This window comes from Podarcis filfolensis (assembly GCF_964270895.1).
Source record: "Podarcis filfolensis genome assembly, chromosome: 6".
Lineage (NCBI taxonomy): Eukaryota > Metazoa > Chordata > Lepidosauria > Squamata > Lacertidae > Podarcis > Podarcis filfolensis.
Window position 1 is genome coordinate 97761944 of NC_139609.1, and position 19406 is coordinate 97781349.

The 19406-nt window shown below is 48.2% G+C and overlaps 1 protein-coding gene across 1 annotated transcript in view; it reads left to right on the plus strand.

Annotated features, from left to right (window-relative positions):
• Positions 1–19406, plus strand: part of TGM2 (transglutaminase 2) — a 163461-nt gene that overhangs the window by 126023 nt on the left and 18032 nt on the right. Inside the window, exons 4-6 of the mRNA XM_083618833.1 lie at positions 5110–5352; positions 7613–7731; positions 17951–18079. Of these exons, the coding sequence (XP_083474959.1) occupies positions 5110–5352; positions 7613–7731; positions 17951–18079 (491 nt within the window). The remainder of the gene's footprint in view (positions 1–5109; positions 5353–7612; positions 7732–17950; positions 18080–19406) is intronic.

Below are 19406 nucleotides of genomic sequence, written 5' to 3' on the forward strand. Positions count from 1 at the left end.
TGGGGAGCCCAGCAGTCGATTTAATCTGGCCCCATAGTAGTATATGTCCTGGAGTAAAATCCTAAATAAACAACTTTGGGGTCAAATCCTTTAAAAAGCCCAACAACTTAGGGGTAAAATTCTAAAAAAAGCTCAACAACTTCAGCAGCTTTGGTCGGCCCTCATGCATGTTCACATCATCACATCTGGCCCTCTTTGACCCAAATCTGGCCCTCTGGCCCAACCTTCGCCAACCTGGCGCCCTCAAGATCTTTTGGACAAGGGCTCATGCTGGCTGGAGCTGATAGGAGCTGTAGCACCTGAGTGGCACCTGAGCAAAGGGGTGTCAGGAGGTAGGAACAGAAGACCTGGGGCCCATCAGGAAATGCCAGGGCCACCCCTACAAGTGCCTCTGCTCCAAGGCCCTTCTGTGGCACAAACTGCCCAAAATTCCTGCATTGCAGGGGGTTGGACTAGATGTCCCTTGAGGGTCCCTCCCTTCAACCCTGCAGTTCTCAGATTCTGAGTTTAGCAGACAGTCAGGAGCGGAAGTCTGTGACCAGCCCTGGCACTCTGTGAAAGCTGTGAATCATCGTGGGCAGACGGGCGGGGAGGGCATGAGTCTGCAGTTCACCCCTTGCCGAATTCTCTCCCTCTCCGTCTCGGGTGGAGCCTTGGAAGAGGGCAGAGCCTCTTTTTGCAAGGCTCCCTGTCGCTTGTGGGCTGCGCCTGGACAGAAGCAAAAGGGAGCCCTGTCTTCTGGGCATCTTGCCTTCTGACCACTGGCCAATGGAAGTTTACAGCCATCCCTCAAAACAACCTGGCACTTTAAGGGCAGCCAGTGCAGGCTTTCCAGTACATAGTCCAGAAGGTCTGGGCCACCCCCAAGGGCTTGTCTCAACCACAGCACAATCATGGCACGCAGAATGTTGCAGCACGGTTGCTGACAGGGGAGTGCTATAGATGGGTGGATTATTATTATTATTATTATTATTATTATTATTATTATTATTACCCCCCATCAGCTAACGCCTGTGCTCAGAGATCTGCACCGGTTGCTGATTTTGCTCCCAAGTCAAGTTCAAGAAGTTACTGTTCACATATAAATTGTGGGAACTAGGATTTCAGCTCTGAAAAACATCACATTTCCTGTGATAATTTCTGAAAGTTAATAAAGGCTAGTTTACTTAGCAATTGTATTTAATTTCAGAGCTTATGTGAAAGCTAGAGACCGGGCAGTTTAACCCTTTTGTTTGTTCCCTTTCCCCTCACAAAAAATACGAAAGACACACTTTTAAAGATTAAATAATTACTTTTCCTCACGGTGTCCTTGCACTTGTTAGATTAAATGCGTATGTACAAGGCAGGCAGGTCTTACTTAGGTTAGCAATGCACTGCAGAGATTTATCACTGAGGCTAAAACTCCAACAGACTCTCACTAACTCGGAGGCAGGCAGCAGCAAAACAGAACAAACCGACTGATCAGCTGCCCTAGCAACACAAAAAAGGCTATAATTAACTGCCATAACTGTGCCAACTTATGCAACCGCCTTGGGCACAAGGTATAGGATTGTCACAAGGTTCTTTCTTAAAACGTTGCAGCCCTTGTGAGTATCAACCTTTGACTTTGGAAGCTCCTATCCCATATAAATCCCTTCGCAATTTGGGACCAGTTTACCCTTCCCCATATGCACCTATCTGACCTCTTCAAACTGTTGCAGCTGCACCTAATAATAATAATAATAATAATAATAATAATAATAATAATAATTTATTATTTATACCCCGCCCATCTGGCTGAGTTTCCCCAGCCACTCTGGGCGGCTTCCAACAGAATATTAAAATACAAAACCTTAACATTAAAAGCTTCCCTAAACAAGGCTGTCTTGAGATGTCTTCTAAAAGTCTGGTCGTTGTTCTTCTCTTTGACATCTGGTGGGAGGGCGTTCCACACGGCGGGTGCCACCACCAAGAAGGCCCTCTGCCTGGTTCCCTGTAACTTGGCATCTCACAGCGAGGGAACCGCCAGAAGGCCCTTGGTGCTAGACCTCAGTGTCCGGGCAGAATGATGGGGGTGGAGACGCTCCTTCAGGTATACAGGACCGAGGCCGTTTAGGGCTTTAAAGGTCAGCACCAACACTTTGAATTGTGCTCAGAAACATACTGGGAGCCAATGCAGATCTCTCAGGACCGGTTTTATGTGTCTCGGCGGCCACTCCCAGTCACCAGTCTAGCTGCCGCATTCTGGATTAATTGCAGTTTCCGGGTCACCTTCAAAGGTAGCCCCACGTAGAGTGCATTGCAGTAGTCCAAGCGGGAGATAACCAGAGCATGCACCACTCTGGCAAGACAGTCCGTGGGCAGGTAGGGTCTTAGCCTGTGTACTAGATGGAGCTGGTAAACAGCTGCCCTGGACACAGAATTAATTTGCGCTCCATGGACAGCTGTGAGTCCAGAATGACTCCCAGGCTGCGCACCTGGTCCTTCAGGGGCACAGTGACCCCATTCAGGACCAGGGAGTCCCGTTCCAAATTTGCAAGGAACTGCTATTTTAGTGAGGCAGCCCCTCTTGACATCTGTCAGGTACCTTCACTGTCCACTTTCCAGCATTTGCTGAAAACATGCTTGCTTAGATAAGCCTATCCAGATGTTTAGGAAGTTAGTGCAAGTTTTAATCTGCTCTTAGTCAATTGTTCTTTTAACTTTTTGCATGCCTCGAATTACTGTCCATTTTTCTTAGCCATCTTTTAACTTTTTGCAAACTAATGTGAGGTGTGTGGGTTTTTTTTTTTTTTGCAATCCCAGCGGCTTATACCTTTTATAAATCGCGTGGGATAATAAATGCCTCGCTGCCTTGAAAACGTGGACGCTGCCGGTTACGAGACGCAGGGCTCCCACGTTGCATAAAAGGAGTCTGTCTGGAGGTTTTCATCCTTGTCTGAATTTCACCTTGTTAACTTGTGCTGGGGAGGAAGAGATGGCGAGAGAATCGCCTTACATGGCAACATGCTCCCTTGCTCGTTCTCAGATTTATGGGCTTGTGGGATTGCCGGAGCAAAACCGCCGGCGGGGTGAGGCCACCCGAAATGTGTGCATTGGTTCAGGAGTCTATTTATTGACACGGAATGACGAGGGACAGAGCTGGTGCACAAAGCACAGCTTTGATAAATCTGCTCCGCCAGGGACGCCTCTCCTTTGCTGGCCTCGTCCAGTCCTGCATCAGCCCATGATCCTGTTGTCTCTTAGCGGTGGAACAGCTTGCAACCTTGGTGGCTGGGGGCGTGATCCTGTGACCCTCAGGAGACGCAACTCAGGTAGCCTCATCAGTCATCAGGAAAACCTTCTCCTTCCCAAGCAGCCACACCCTGGAAAAAAAGGCTGGAAATAAACGCTCTCCAATAAAGACTCTTCAAAGGAACAAACCTAGCAGCCCACTGACACTTCTCCTGCTCTTGAGACACAGGCCGTCTGTCGAGGTTTTGCCTTTTACTCCATTGGCCCCAGAATTCGGCTTTTTCCTCCCACCTGTGAAGCCAGCAGGGCGGTTTTCTCTGGGGCACTTCGGCCCCACAGGCTTAAACTGGTCCAACCCCTCTTTCCTTCTTTTTTTAAAATAATTTTTTATTAGATTTTCCACCGTGATAACACAAACCACAAAACAAGATGATACACAAAAACAGAAAAGAAAAAAGAAGAAAGGGGGGGAAGGGGGGGAACAATAAACAGATAGACAATAATAACAAACTAACCGTAATTCTTCACAAATCCAACCTTTTAAACATCTTGGTTGACTTCCTCAAATCCCTCCCTTCTGAGTTTCCTTGTAATTAAAAGTAACAGCTTTCCAATATCATTATTAAACTAAAACAATTTCCAATTATAGTCCATCTTATTCACTTTTCTTAACATTCTGAATCCCATTTATTTACCGTAATTATAACTTGATTTAATCCTAGGCCTATTTGTTTCTTTCAAGTAATTTCTAATTTTTTATATTACAATATTTATTCAAATAGTCCTTGAATTTCCTCCAGTCCTCTTGAAACTCCTCTTCTTTCTGGTCGCGGATTCTTCCAGTCAGGTCAGCTAGCTTCGGAGCTAACCAACCCCTCTTTTCAGGGAAATGTGGGAACTGTAGTTCCGTGAGGTGGATCGGAGTCTCCAAATAACTCCCACCATCCTTGGCAAACTACCATCTTGCCATCAGAAAGTAGTTTCCGGGGTTTAGTTGGAATCTCCTTTCACAAAATCATAGAACTGTAGAATGGTCGACTTGGACAGGGACCTCCAAGAGTCATCTAGTCTAACCTCCTGGCAAACTACAGTTCCCATGATTCTTTGGGGGGAACTCTATCTGTTAAAAGTGGCATAAAACTGCTATAAATGTACCATGTGGGAGAGGTTCTGCTTGCTTTGGGTCCGATGGCTGATGGCTTTTAAACTGGGAGTCTTGTTTCACAGCTGAGCAGCTCTTTCCATCAGAAAGTTGTTTCCAGCATTTAACTGGAATCTCCTTTCACAAAATCATAGAACTGTAGGATGGTCGATTTGAAAGGGACCCCCAGGAGTCATCTAGAGTCAATTTGATCCCCTTCCCCTCTTTCCTTTTTCCTTTTTCCTTCTGTGATGGAACTCCTATTTGGGGACTTCCCTGGCTTTTTTCTGGCTCATGTAGGACCAGTCTGAATAGTTAGCCTTGGTGAAGACTTAGCGTTTTCATCCCCCCAAAAGTTTTTTATTTGAGTTTCCATTGAAATGAGGCTGCATTTTAATATTTTAATGTTTTAATGTTGTATTTTAATCTTGTTTTTAAGTTGTATTTCAATCAATTTGTTTTTATATCAGGTGTTAGCCGCCCTGAGCCCGGTCTTGGCTGGGGAGGGCGGGGTATAAATAAAATTTATTATTATTACTTATTGTTATTAGTCCAGCCTCCTGCAATGCCGGACTCTCAGCTCAAGCATCCCTGACAGCTGGCCATCCAACCTCTGCTTAAAATCGCCCAAGGAAGGAGCGTCCGTTCCACTGCAAAGCGGCTTTTGCTGTCTGGCTGCTGCGTTCTGCACCGTATCCCTAGTTCATGCGCAGAGAGCTCTGACCACCAGCCTGTTTTGCTTCCTCCTCCTGCAGGGCCCTGCCCCATCGAGACATCGGGGACCAGATCTCTCTTTCCCCTTTCCTGCTCTCTGGAAGAGGCTGTCTGGAGCTCAGCCGTGGAATGCCAGGAGGGGACCTCTCTGACTCTGTCCATCTCCTCCCCTCCTGACGCCCGCATCGGCCACTACCGCCTGACCATGGACGCTGCCACTGACCATCAGGGCTCCAGCTTCAGCCTGGGCGAATTTGTCCTGCTCTTCAACCCTTGGTGCCCAGGTAGGTGATTGCAAGCCTTGGCAAGTGCTGAAGGAGCCTGCTTCATCACGGGCACATCTGGCTCAGCGCTCACCAACCTGGTGCCCTCCAGATGTTTCAAACTGCAGCTCCCATTGACCTTGGCTGCCCCAAACATCTGGAGAAGGGCACGAGGTTGGCAAAGACCAGGTTGCAGTGACCAGCAATGGACAAGGGTCTTTTGCAGTCCTGCCTGGAGTTGCTGGGGATTGACGCTGCAACCTTCTAGATGCAAAGCAGCCATGGATGGAGTGGTATTAGAGCGTGTGCTCTGTGTGCAGAAGGTTCCCACTTCCATTCTGTAGGAACTCCAGTTTAAAGGGATCTCAGGCCGAAGGGCTGCAGAAGCCTGGGACAGTTAGAAGGAGGCAGACCCGTTTGGAAGGAAGCTGGCTTGGAGAGAGTTAGACCATTGGTCTATCTACCTCAGTATTGTCTACACGGGTGGGCAGCATCTCCTACTCCCCCACTGCCTCCTCCCCCAGACAAGGCTTTGTGTTAATAGTGCAGGGAGACCACATTCCCCAGCAAACTCCGCTGAAAGCGTTACAGTCCCTCCCCTTATTATCGCAGTCTTGCACATCCTGACCTGGGCGGCAGCACTGCTGGCGACACTTTGCATTTCTGTCGCGTCTTTTCAGTATCCCATATGATGCTGCTGCTGAGCGTTATCTTACCACCTTTGTCTGTGTCAGTGTTCAAAGGTTGAAATGCGCCCACAGGGTTTGGATGCTAAAGTGGAACAGACACACAGAGCAGAGCAAAATGGAGGATTATTTTAGATTCCAACCACGTTTGTTCTGGGTATACGGTAAGCTTTTGTGTGCAAATCTGAAGGTATCCGAAGAAGTGTGCATGCACACGAAAACCTATACCCAGAACAAACTTATTTGGTCTCTAAGGTGCTACTGGACAATTTTTTTATTTATTTCGACTGTGTTAGACCAACTGGGCTGCCTACCTGAATTTAGATTCCGTTTACTTGAAGGAGCAGCTGGAGCAATCTGCAATGTTTGCTCCAAGATTCTTTGCCGTGTTGCTGGGCCTCTGCTCCCAGGTCATCCCACTGTCCTTGGTGACATCAGAAGGGATGTGTTTGCTCAGTTTCTCGGCTTTCCCAGAGACAGTGCAATGCAGTGGTTAGAGTGTTTGCCTAGGACCAAATCTCCCACCCAGCCACTTGGGTGACCTTGGGCAAGTGCTTGCTTCTCACTCTAACCTACCTCACAAGATTGTTGTAGGGGTTAAAAGAAGGCTAGAATCACGTATGTGGGTGGCGCTGTGGTCTAAACCACTGCGCCTCTTGGGCTTGCCAAAAAGAAGTTCAGCAGTTCGAATCCCCGCAACGGGGTGAGCTCCCGTTGCTCTGTCCCAGCTCCTACCAACCTAGCAGTTAAAAAGCATGCCTGTGCAAGTAGATAAACTGTGGCGGGAAGGTAAATGGTGTTTCCGTGCGCTCTGGTTTCTGTCGGTGTCCCATTGCACCAGAAGCAGTTTAGTCCTGCTGGCCACATGACCACAAGCTTTCTGTGGACAAATGCTGGTTCCCTTGGCCTGAAAGTGAGATGAGCACCGCAACCGCATAGTTACCTTTGACTGGACTTTACCATCCAGGGGTCCTTTACCTTTACCTTTTACCTGGGAGGAAAAATTGAGCTATAAACATTCCAGGTAAAGGTAAAGGGACCCCTGACCATTAGGTCCAGTCATGACCGATTCTGGGGTTGCGGCGGTCATCTCGCTTTATTGGCCGAGGGAGCCGGCGTACAGCTTCCGGGTCATGTGGCCAGCAAGACTCAGCCGCTTCTGGCGAACCAGAGCAGCGCACGAAAATGCCTTTTACCTTTCTGCTGGAGCGGTACCTATTGATCTACTTGCACTTTGATGTGCTTTCAAACTGCTAGGTTGGCAGGAGCAGGGACCGAGCAATGGGAGCTCACCCTGTCATGGGGATTTGAACCGCCAACCTTCTGATCAGCAAGCCCTAGGCTCTGTGGTTTAGACCACATTCTAGTCCTCATTAATCCCCACAACAGCCCTGTGAGGTAGGTTTAAGCTGCGAGGCAGTGACTGGCCTCCAAGGACACACACCATGAACGTTCATGGCCAAGTGGGGATTCGAACCCAGGTCACCCCGGTCCTAGACTAACGCTCTAACCGCTACACCACACGGCCTCTCCCCCATCCCTCTCCTCCGAGGCCTTTTCCGCCTTCCTCTTCTGACGGCATCTTCTCCCCGCAGCGGACTCTGTCTTCCTGGAGAGCGAAGAGCAGCGTGTGGAATACGTGTTGACCCAGCATGGCCAGATCTACCAGGGATCCAAGGATTACATCTACTCGATCCCATGGAACTTTGGCCAGGTGAGTTGCTTCCTTGCCCTCTGCTGCCCTTTTGCGAAGCGCGCGGGGAGCAGGAAGAGGGGCCCAAAGATCCATTAGTCCAAGCCCCTCTGCACTTGGTTGAAAACAGGCACTCCAGGAGTGTAAATGGCACCACACCATCAGATACCTGAGCAGAGAACTTGCCTGTCTATCGTCCTCTTAGAGAATGTTCCACAAAATAGAAGAGAGGCAATATGAGGAGTTTCTGGCATATTCCCCCTGGGATGGAGAGAGAGAGAGAGAGCGTGCGCACAGTGGCGTAGCGTGGGGGGTGCAGGGGGGGCCGGTCGCACCGGGCGAACATCTGGGGGTTAGGGTTAGGGGTCGCAAATCCACAGGTTAGGGGGCGCAAATTACTTGCCTTGCCCCGGGTGCTGACAACCCACGCTACGCCACTGCGTGCGCAAAAGGCTGAAATTCCTCAGCAAGCTTTAGAAAACAAGGACATAGAGGAGACTGAAGTGGATCAAAACATTTTCACAACACTCTGCAGCTCTTCAGGCAATGGGTTTCAAAACAGCTCTGTCTTCTGCCCAAAGGGCTCCGTCCTCTGATGCCCTAGACCAGAAGTGCTTCCATCATCCATCCATCTGTCTTTGCACCCACTCATAGATTACTTCGGCTCCTGTCATGCTGTCCACTTGCACAGAAATAATCCAATTCCCCCCAGAACCCGAAGTTTCCAAAAGCTTTGGGTGGATGACAGTAGATTTAAAAGCATATGGGGTGAGTTTTTAAAAATGTAACCCTTACAAAGGTTTAGAGAGGAGAGCGTGGAAATGGATGTGCCAGAATGATTTTGTTTCCTTTTGGAGAGTCTGGGCAGACGAGAGAATGTGCTTCTTTGCAAAGTACCCGGTCAAACTGCCGCAAGTTCCAGTGATGGCTGCCAACTCTGAAGGGTTTAAGTGGGGATTAGATAAATTCATGGTGGATGTAGCTGTCTTTGGCTATAAATATACCAAGAAAAAAAGCACACCAAGAACTCTGGCTAATGTAAGTTTCAATAGTGGGGGTGGTCCCTACTGAGTAGTCGGTTGTAATGATGATTCCAGCTGATGAAGATGAATACATCGAAACAGGGCCCTGTCCTGCTTTCTGATCCATAATTGACTTCTGACTTCTGCTCAGTGATTGAAACTAAGATCTTCATGTCAAATCTGACTATGGACTAACATGAACTTATCTCTACTCATAAACTCTTATCTCTAATTCTGTAACAAATTATTGTGTTATACATATCCTTATGAGTTTGAGTTTGTAATCCCTGTTTGAGTTTGTAATCTCTATTTGAGTTTGTAATCCTTGTCAGAATACATACTTTCGAATGGATTAGTTTTTGTTACAATTGACTATTGATTTGCGAGTAGGGACCACTCCCACTATTGAAACTTACATTGGCCTGAGTTCTTGGTGTGCTTTTTTTCTTGGTATATTTAATAACAAGAACTCCAAGTTATTTGGCTATAAGTCACAATGTTCTACCTCCAGCGTCCAGTGTGGGAATTGCAGACGGACAGAATTATTGCACCCCGGTCTTGATAGCAGATATCCTGTGGGCATTTTGTTGTCTGCTGGGAGAACAGAGTGTTTGACCAAATGGCCTGATCCAGCAGCAAAGCTCTTCTTACGTTCAGGCAGTTTAAACAGAACACTCCAAGTTATATGCTGTTATTTGATCATTTTGATGCCTGTGGGAAACCCGCCGGCCGGACCCAGGCACGAGATTCCTCTCCTCTCCTGCAACTTCCAGCAACTGGTGTTCAGCAGCATTGATTCCTTCGACCGTGGAGGCAGAGCAGAGCCATCCTGGCTAGGAGCCATCGGTTGTCTCCTCCTTCTCCATGGATTTTTCTAATCCTCTTTTAAAGCCATCTAGGTTAGTGGCCACGACTGCCTCCTGCAGCAGTGAGTTCCATAGTTTAACACTAGGCTGCATGAAGAAGGACTTCATTTTATCTGATGCCAATGGTCTTTTAAATATCACTGTCCTGTATACCTGTGTACCTGTATACTTGTATATCTCCACCCCCATAATTCAGCCCAGACACTGAGGTCCAGCTCCGAGGGCCTTCTGGCGGTTCCCTTGCTGCGAGAAGCCAAGTTACAGGGAGCCAGGCAGAGGGCCTTCTCGGTGGTGGCCCCCGCCCTGTGGAACGCCCTCCCACCAGATGTCAAAGGGAACAACAACTACCAAACTTTTAGAAGACATCTGAAGGCAGCCCTGTTTAGGGAAGCTTTTAATGTTTAACAGACCAGTGTATTTTAATATTCTGTTGGAAGCCACCCAGAGTGGCTGGGGAAACCCAGCTAGATGGACGGGGTAGAAATAATAAACTATTATTATATTATTATTATTATTATCACAGAAATTCATCTCAAATGGGTGAAAACCAACAAGCTGAAACATACATACTGAGGACCTTTCAGGGCCAATGAAACAATCCCATACATTTCTGGATGTGAAAATGCTGACTCCAGAACTTGCAGGATCCGAGAGAGAGAGAGAGAGAGAGAGAGAGAGAGAGAGAGAGAGAGAGAGAGAGGCTATAGATCACTGAACCCAGTCAGGGTCAGGAGAAATTCTGCATAGCTTGCATAGCATTGCACACTGGAGTCCAGATTTTGTATCCGTTAGCAGGAGCAACATGACCCACATGAAATTCTGTACATGCAGAGTCATAAAAGATGGGCATCCCTTGGGTATGTGCAAATCTGGAGATGATGTCCCAAATGTTTGGTTTGGGCTGTGGGAGGCAGGGCTGTCTAGCAACAGAGCTGCATTGCTGAGGGGAAGCTGGTGGCCATCTAGATCAGGGGTCAGCAAACCTTTTCAGCAGGGAGCCGGTCCACTGTCCCTCAGACATGGGGGGGGGACTATATTTTGAAAAAATAAAATAAAATGAATAAATTCCTATGCCCCACAAATAACTCAGAGATGCATTTTAAATAAAAGCAGACGTTCTACTCATGTAAAAACACGCTGATTCCTGGACCATCTACGGGCCGGATTTAGAAGGCAATTGGGCCAGATCCGGCCCCCGGGCCTTAGTTTGCCTACCCATGATCTAGATCAGCGGTTCTCAACCTGCGGGTCCCCAGATGTTGTTGGACTACAACTCCCATCATCCCTAGCTAGCAAGGCCAGAGCTCATGGATGATGGGAGTTGTAGTCCAACAACATCTGGGGACCCACAGGTTGAGAACTGCTGATCTAGATAGTCTGGCTCCACCATTAAGCAGCTGCCTCAGGTGGCAGTTGCTGCAGAGTGGGCAGGAACAGGGAGGTATTTGAGCATATTTCGCACGGCCAGCTCTAACCTAGCCAGCGTCTCTTGGATGTAGCAAAGGATGCTGCCCACTTGACAGCGTTGAAATAAGATGCAGCTGACAATCTGGTGGGCTTTGACCATGGGATAAGGAGAGAGGGAATATCGTGTCCTTTGCCTCAGGCAGCAAAATGTCTTTGGCAAGTCCTATTCTCCAGCCCTGAGGCAACAATGCAGGACACCATCCATCTCCAGATTCAAGCACATGATAAGGAGAGAACAGAAGGTCCTCAGCCAGAAACAACCATGTTGCAGGCACTTTTAGAGCCAATCTAATGCCTTCCAGATGTTTTACGCTACAACTCCCATCAGTGCTGGCTAGAGAGCACCACGTTGGCAAAGGCTATTTTAGAGGATAGGATGGCAAGTTAAACCAAGATCTAAGAGTCTTGATGATCCTCACAGGGACATGTCACCTTGGGCAAAGCTGTACCCCACAGCCTCAGTTCCTCCGTTTGTGAAATGGAGCCAAAGATAACACACTTTGCACTAGCTTTTTGGGTTCCAGGTGGTTGTATTTGCTTCGGACGTGCGCCAGAAGCCAACAGGAACAAGTGCAAACATCTGACTGTACAAAACGTTCATCATCACATCACCCAGTCCAGCATTCCTGGAGCTCTCCAGTACAAACAGGAAGCAAATGCAGATATTTAAAATGAATAAAAACAGATCAAATCCATATACAGCAAGCCTGCACATGAGGAGAAATCAGATAGTCTAACACTGATCCGGATGACAGCCAAGGACAAGAAAGGGAGGAAAACACCACAGCATTGGGGCGAGATCTGCCAGGGTAATCAGCTGTGCGCTGGGCAATTCAATGGCTGTCAGGCTTGATCCAAAAGTCTCCTTTTGGGTATGGTGGCCCCATAGCCACACAAACAATTTCACAGGGCAAGGCAAGGGCAGGTGCTGAGCATGGCTCTCTCTGCCCCAGATGCCCAATGGGAAACCCACAACCAGGAATCGAGCACCAGAAAAACTCCTGTGGCTTCCAGCACCTGGTATTCATGCGCATTGCTGACTCCGAAGGCAGACCATAACTCTCCGCGTCCTCTCCTGCATGAATTTGCCTAATTCTGGAGATTGGGACTGTTCATTGATCCAAACTGTGCTTTGGCTCACAGCTGCCCCCTCCCCTCCTTTCGCCTTTCTATGGGGCCAGGACAGGGGGAAAGCTGCTCCCTGGAGTTCTCCGTTCTTATCTGAGGCTTCAGCGAGCATCTAATCTCTGCTGCACAAACAGGCCAGAGGCATCCTGGCTGGCTGTCAGCCTGCCCAACGCCTCTTCCTGGACGGCGAGATAAAAACCGCTTCTGACGCCTCCAGACGAGGCAGCCAGTTGTTGCTCTCTCCGATGCCTGAGAAAGTCCTTCAAAGTGGCGTCCGCTGCCACTCTCGGTGCCAGACTCGCTTGCCCTCCGTAGGCTCTGCAGCCGTGAATAAAATGCACATCAGGCTCTGCCAAATTCCTGGTCATTGTGGCTTTGAGAAATGGGACCCCACTGAAGGATTTTCTCCAGGAGGCTCCTAGCCAGGAGGGCTCTACTCTGCCTCCACAGTCAGAGGCAGAGGTGCTTCTGAATCCCAGTTGCTGGAAACTGCAGGAGTGGAGAGGGCTCCTGTGTTCGAATCCTGCTTGTGGGTTTCCCAATAGAGGCATTTGATCTGGTTGGCCACAGTGAGAACAGAATGCTGGACGGAAAGAGCTGTTGAATATCTTCCAACATTTCTCCAATGAAAATTGTTGTTGTTTAGTCGTTTAGTTGTGTCCACCTCTTCGTGACCCCCTGGACCAGAGCACGCCAGGCACTCCTGTCTTCCACTGCCTCCCGCAGTTTGGTCATCTCCTCTGTCATCCCCTTCTCCTTGTGCCCTCCAGTGTGGTGTAGTGGTTAAGAGCGGTAGTCTCGTAATCTGGGGAACCGGGTTCGCTTCCCCGCTCCTCCCCATGCAGCTGCTGGGTGACCTAGGGCTAGTCACACTTCTCTGAAGTCTCTCAGCCTCACTCACCTCACAGAGGGTTTGTTGTGGGGGAGGAAGGGAAGGAGAATGTTAGCCACTTTGAGACTCCTTAAAGGGAGTGAAAGGCGGGATATCAAATCCAAACTCCTCCTCCTCCTCCTCTTCTTCTTCTTCTTCTTCTTCTTCTTCTTCTTTCCCAACATCAGGGTCTTTTCCAGGGAGTCTTCTTTTCTCATGAGGTGGCCAAAGTCTTGGAGCCTCAGCTTCAGGATCTGTCCTTCCAGTGAGCTCTCAGGGCTGATTTCCTTAAGAATGGAGAGGTTTGATCTTCTTGCAGTCCATGGGACTCTCAAGAGTCTCCTCCAGCACCAGAATTCAAAATGAAAATAGGGGCATCCTATATAATAATAATAATAATAATAATAATAATAATAATAATAATACTCTGCCCATCTGGCTAGGTTGCCCCAGCCACTCTGGGCAGCTTTCAAAATACAGTGGAACCTTGGTTCCCGAATGGTTTAGTTGCCAAACAAATCAGCTGCCGAACATCGCAAACCCAGAAGTATGTGTTGCGGTTTGCGAACGTTTTTCAGAAGCCGAACATCCTCCTGCAGCCAATTGGAAGCCACGCCTTGGTTTTCAAACTGTTTTGGGAATCGAACGGACTCCTGAAACAGATTAAGTTCGAGAACCAAGGTACCGCTGTATTTATAAACAAAACAAAACATTTGAAAAATTCCCTATGCCTTCAGATGTCTTCCAAAGGTTGTATAGTTACTTATCTCCTTGGCTCGCATAGCTCTGTACCCTCCAATGAAATGGTCTCCCTCGGGAGGTTGTGAACTCTACTTCCCTGGAGCTTTTTAAACAGAGGTTGGGTGGCCATCAGGCATGGAATCACAGCTAAAACATCCTTTAGCTGGATACTTGACTTCTGTCGATGGAGCCTAGAATAGCATTAGCTTTCTTTTTGTTCCCACGTCACAGCAATGATGGGCCTGGCCAGTCCCGCTTCTCCATCTTAGCTTGCTGATCGGAAGGCCGACAGTTCGAATCCCCGCGACGGGGTGAGCTCCCATTGCTCAGTCCCTGCTCCTGCCAACCTAGCAGTTTGAAAGCACACCAGTGCAAGTAGATAAATAGGCACCACTGTGGCGGGAAGGTAAACAGCGTTTCCGTGCACTCTGGTTTCCATCACGGTGTCCCATTGTGCCAGAAGCGGTTTAGTCCTGCTGGCCACATGACCTGGAAATCTGTCTGTGGACAAATCCTGGCTCCCTTGGCCTGAAAGCAAGATGAGCGCCACAACCCCAGAGTCGCCTTTGACTGGACTTAACCATCCAGGGGTCCTTTACCGCTCACCCCATCTAACCAACCCTACTGAGCTCTCAGTAGGTGGAAATCCTAAACTGAGAGACAAAAACTCCCTTTCAGCTCTTAGTCAGACCAGGCCAGTCTTTTCAACTTCTTCCTCATAAGTGGGTTCAACCTCCAGCACATTCCAGGCGGCTTGGAGCAAAAGCTTCTGGGCTGAGCACCTTCCTCATGAATCAGATTCCTCAGCACCATCCCCGATGCCCTGCAGGTTCCATCCTGCCCAAGGGATCACGGAAAAATTCCCCTGGTTTGCAGGTCAATGTGGAAGTCCTGTGTGGTGCTGTAGAAATGAGGGGAACATAAGAAGCACGATAGGTGTAGATTGCTAAGGGTTTAGGGGGCTGGATGGAGCCCCTGCTCTCAAGACTGGCTGCAGGCCAGCTGCATTTTCTTGAGCATTGTGGCAAAAGGCAGGAAATAAGAAGTGTGTGTGTGCACGCGCATGGATAGAGAGCTGAATGGAAGGTTTGCCTCCAGTAAACACATAGAAGAAGTCTATCAGTGTTTCCTAGCCATTATAGCTGGTGCAGCGGTTAGACTAGGATCTGGGAGATGCGGGTTCAAGTCCCCACCAGCCATGAAGCTGACCTTGCGTCAGTTAGCGCCTCTCAGCATAGCCTACCTCACAGGGTCGTTGTTGTGAGAACTATGCACACCAATTCGTGCTCCTTGTTGGAAAGTTGGTGTATAAATGTGATAAAAATGAAATAAATAGCTAATTGGCAGTGTATCAGTTGCTGCAGATCACATATGGAGAGAGTGGTCTTGAACCCAGGTTCTGCTTGTGGGGATTCCAATGAGCATCTGGTTAGCCACTGTCAGAAGAGGCTGCTGTCTTCAATGAGCCCCCGGCCTGATCAATTAATGGTGGGTGGGGGGGGGTAATTGACACATGATCGTTGGGTCATCATCCGGCAGACCCTTAGCCAGTCATGGTGGGGAGCTGATTCTGGCCCATCAGGACAGAATAAGGATGGTAAGCGAGAATTTAACCTAGAGTCAGGGCCTGGCGATGGAAGTAGCTAGCTGTTCTTACGGGTTTGCCGGGTAGGATGTTGTTGTTGTTGTTTAGTTGTTTAGTTGTGTCCGACTCTTCGTGACCCCCTGGACCAGAGCACGCCAGGCACTCCTGTCTTCCACTGCCTCCCGCAGTTTGGTCAGACTCATGCTGGTAGCTTTGAGAACACTGTCCAACCATCTCGTCCTCTGTCGTCCCCTTCTCCTTGTGCCCTCCATCGTTCCCAACATCAGGGTCTTTTCCAGGGAGTCTTCTCTTCTCATGAGGTGGCCAAAGTCTTGGAGCCTCAGCTTCAGGATCTGTCCTTCCAGGGAGCACTCAGGGCTGATTTCCTTCCGAATGGATAGGTTTGATCTTCTTGCAGTCCATGGGACTCTCAAGAGTCTCCTCCAGCACCACAATTCAAAAGCATCCATTCTTTGGCGATCAGCCTTCTTTATGGTCCAGCTCTCACTTCCATACACCACTACTTTATCCAGGTAGGATAAAGCTGTCCAATTCCCGCAGGTGGAGGGAAAGTATCCCTCAAAGGGCTAGAGGTGCTTTTGCAGGAAAAGGAAAAGTGGATGGTCCTTAGCTGCTACTCCTGTGTTATTGCAGGGTGATGACGCTTTGGACCCCTTCCAACTCTACATTTCTATGATTCGAGGAAGAAATTGTTTTTATATAAACAGTTCTGTAGTGGAGGATTGCAAGCACAGTTCGTGTTCAAACCTGAACTGGCATTTCAGACAGAAAACCAGTACTGTGGCTTTAATGCTGAACCGGTCACGCTTTATCCCGCTCTGAGAGTTTAATAAAAACACAGTTTTTGTTTCCATTGTGCCTCAGCTCTGATTTACACCTAGTGCAGGGGATAAGTTGTCACAGGAGCCCCCCAACATCCAGAGTCCTTGCTGTGGGTTTAAATGATACGTTGCCACCTATAGAGTATCCCCGAATTCTCGGTTGTTAGGGAAGCAACCAGGGTTAAATTCCCTCGGACTCTGGTCTGTAGCTCTGGTCCCATCTTCCTTGAGGGAGGGTCTCTTGGCAAAGAAAAAGGAGCTAGCTCTGTTGTGTGTGTGTGTGTGTGTGTGTGTGTGTGAGAGAGAGAGAGAGAGAGAGAGAGAGAGAGAATGCTATGAACTCAGTGGGACAATTAGCCTGATAATCACAGGCGTTAAGAGAGCTTTTAAAACGCAGATTACCAACCCAATGGGCATGTGGAGCTGCTGAGATCTGTGCAGCAACACGCAGCTTTGGATTTTAATTAATCGGTAACCATGCTCAGCTTCCCTCCTTATTTCCCTCTGCCTTACCAGAAAGGGAAACTCTCCTCAAAGCGGAGAAAAATGTATTGCACTCAGACGTGTTCAGGTTTTTCTTGGACTCAACGGCTAATATAGGTCTTTGACGTGTGCACCCACGTTTGGAGAGGTTTGTTTGTCCCCGTCCACTTGGGGCCTGAAAAACACACCCCTTCCCTGATTTCGATGGCTGACTTGATGGACCTTGTGGTGGATTCAGGGAGGCGTTTGTGGTGTCCTTTTTTTGAAATAATTTTTATCTGATTTTACAAGTGTAGAATTATGACAATACAAAATACATATACATATTTAAAGATTTATCTGAATCTCCAGACTTCCCACCCTCCACTCCGTGGATCCTACGGTCAACCTTTTCAACTGCATATTCTTTCCTAATCCATATTTTATATCTCTCCAAATGGTCCATGGTATTTTGTTTGTGGTGTTCTTCATCCGCACCTGGCAGGAAGACATATGGCAGGGATCCTTCGGCTAAGATGCGTCCTTTTCCCCCACAGCAAATAGATGTGGAGTGGTGGTGGTGATTTTGCTAGTGGCCAGGAAGGTTTAACCCCCTTCTCTCCATATGGCACAGCTGTAATACCGATTGCGGCTATTTAGAGAGAGAGAATTAGGGGTGCAGACTTCCATGATCCAGCATCTTGTCTAGTTTGCTTTATTCCTGATTTATTGCAGCTCAGGGAAATAAGAAAAACCTGGGTGTTTTCTTTTTCATTTCCTGGTACTGTCTGACAGCACTGGCTACCCATTAGTTTTTGGGCCCAATTTTGACCTTTAAAGCCTTATGTAGCTCACGATGGCCTCTCCTCCTATTCACCAACCCAGACCCTGCGATCATCATCTGAAGCCCTTCTTTGTTTGCCTATTTCACAAGAGGCCCAGAGGGCGGCAACATGAGAACGGGGCCTTTTTAGTGGTGGCTCCCTGCTTGTGGAATGCTCTCCTCAGGGAGGCTCGCCTGGTGCCATCATCATATATCTTCAGTCACCAGGGAAATCATTCCTCTTTCACTAGGCCTTTGGCTTTAAACTACGCGCTTTTAGAGTTGGTGAGATGTTTTAATGTAAATCCCCCCTTGGTTTAATGCATGTATGTGAGGTTTGTTGGTGCTCTTTCACTTTTTGTAAGTTGCCATAATGATGATGATGATGATGATGATGTCTTCCTCTTATGCCTTCCTTCTCCTTCTGGATTAGTTTGAAGATAAAATTCTGGACATCTGCCTCCAGCTGTTGGACACCAACCCCAAGTTTCTCCGAAACCAGGACAAAGACTGCTCCCGACGCAACAGCCCTGTCTATATCAGCAGGGTAGTGAGCGCCATGGTGAGTTTGGAGCAAGAGGGCAAGCCCTCCACATGGGCAACTGTGCCAGCTGCAGCCTCCCCAGGCAGCTTCTGCCCAGTCCTAAGGAGATGCTCGCGTTGTCTTCTGCCAGCCCCACAGAGAGCCGAGTCCTCCTCACACACTCGGGGGCTTTCCTGTGAAGCTGAGATGGCCCAAACTCCTGCCCATGGGGTGGTTGCAGAATAAGATAACACGGAATTATGTGTTAGGGGACACTTGCATTCTGAAACGTGTATCAGAGATGCTGCTGCCTTTATCTTACTTCAGGTTATTCATTCTGCAAGTTTGTCAGCAGGGCTTAGGAGTCCTTCACCTCCTAGGTTTTGAACCTTAAAATTGGGGTGCAAACATCATGCCCTTTTAAATCTCAGAATCCTAGCATTGGAAGGGACCACAAGGGCCATCTAGTCCAGCCCCCTGCAATGCCAAAATGCTATTTATTTCTTTATGGCTTTTGCACGATTCCCCATAAGATAAGCTTCTCTGGGCAGCATGCAAAGGATAAGAAAAACTATGCAATTATGAAAGTGTAACATCAAAAGAAAATACAGTCGTACCTTGGAAGTTGAACAGAATCTGTTCTGGAAGTCCATTCGACTTCCAAAACATTTGGAAACCAAAGTGTGGCTTCTGATTGGCTGCAGGAAGCTCCTGCAGCCAATCGGAAGCCGTGGAATCCTGTTGGACATTTGGGTTCCAAAAGAACGTTCGCAAACTGGAACAATCACTTCCAGGTTTGCAGCATTCGGGAGCCAAAATGCCTGAGTTCCAGGGCCTTCGGGATCCAGGGTCGTCTTCTTTGGCAATCACTCGTAGATTGTCTTCCATAATCATGGTTTTAACAATGAGTCCGTAAGTGACTGTGGAGGCCAATTCTGGATCCACACTTCCTTGCACAGTGGGGACATTGGTTTCCGGGCAGGAGTTAATCATTGTGATGGTTTGCCAAGCGTGCTTTCCTCTTCACATGTTTCTCCCTTGGTCCTGAGTTCGAGTGTCTTCAAAGCCCACGACACCTTTGATAAAGGCTGTTCTCCTTTACCAATGGAGCGCTCACAGGCCAATGTTTCCGAATTGTTGGTGTTTTACACTACATTTTTTTAGATTTGCCTTGAGGTCTTTAAACCTCTTTTGTTGACCACCAGCATTACGCTTTCCATTTTTAAGTTCGGAATAGAGTAGTTGCTTTGGAAGACGATCATCAGGCATCCGCACAACATGACCAGTCCAACGAAGATGATGTTGAAGAATCATCGCTTCGACACTGGAGATCTTTGCTTCTTCCAGTACACTGGCATTAGTTTGC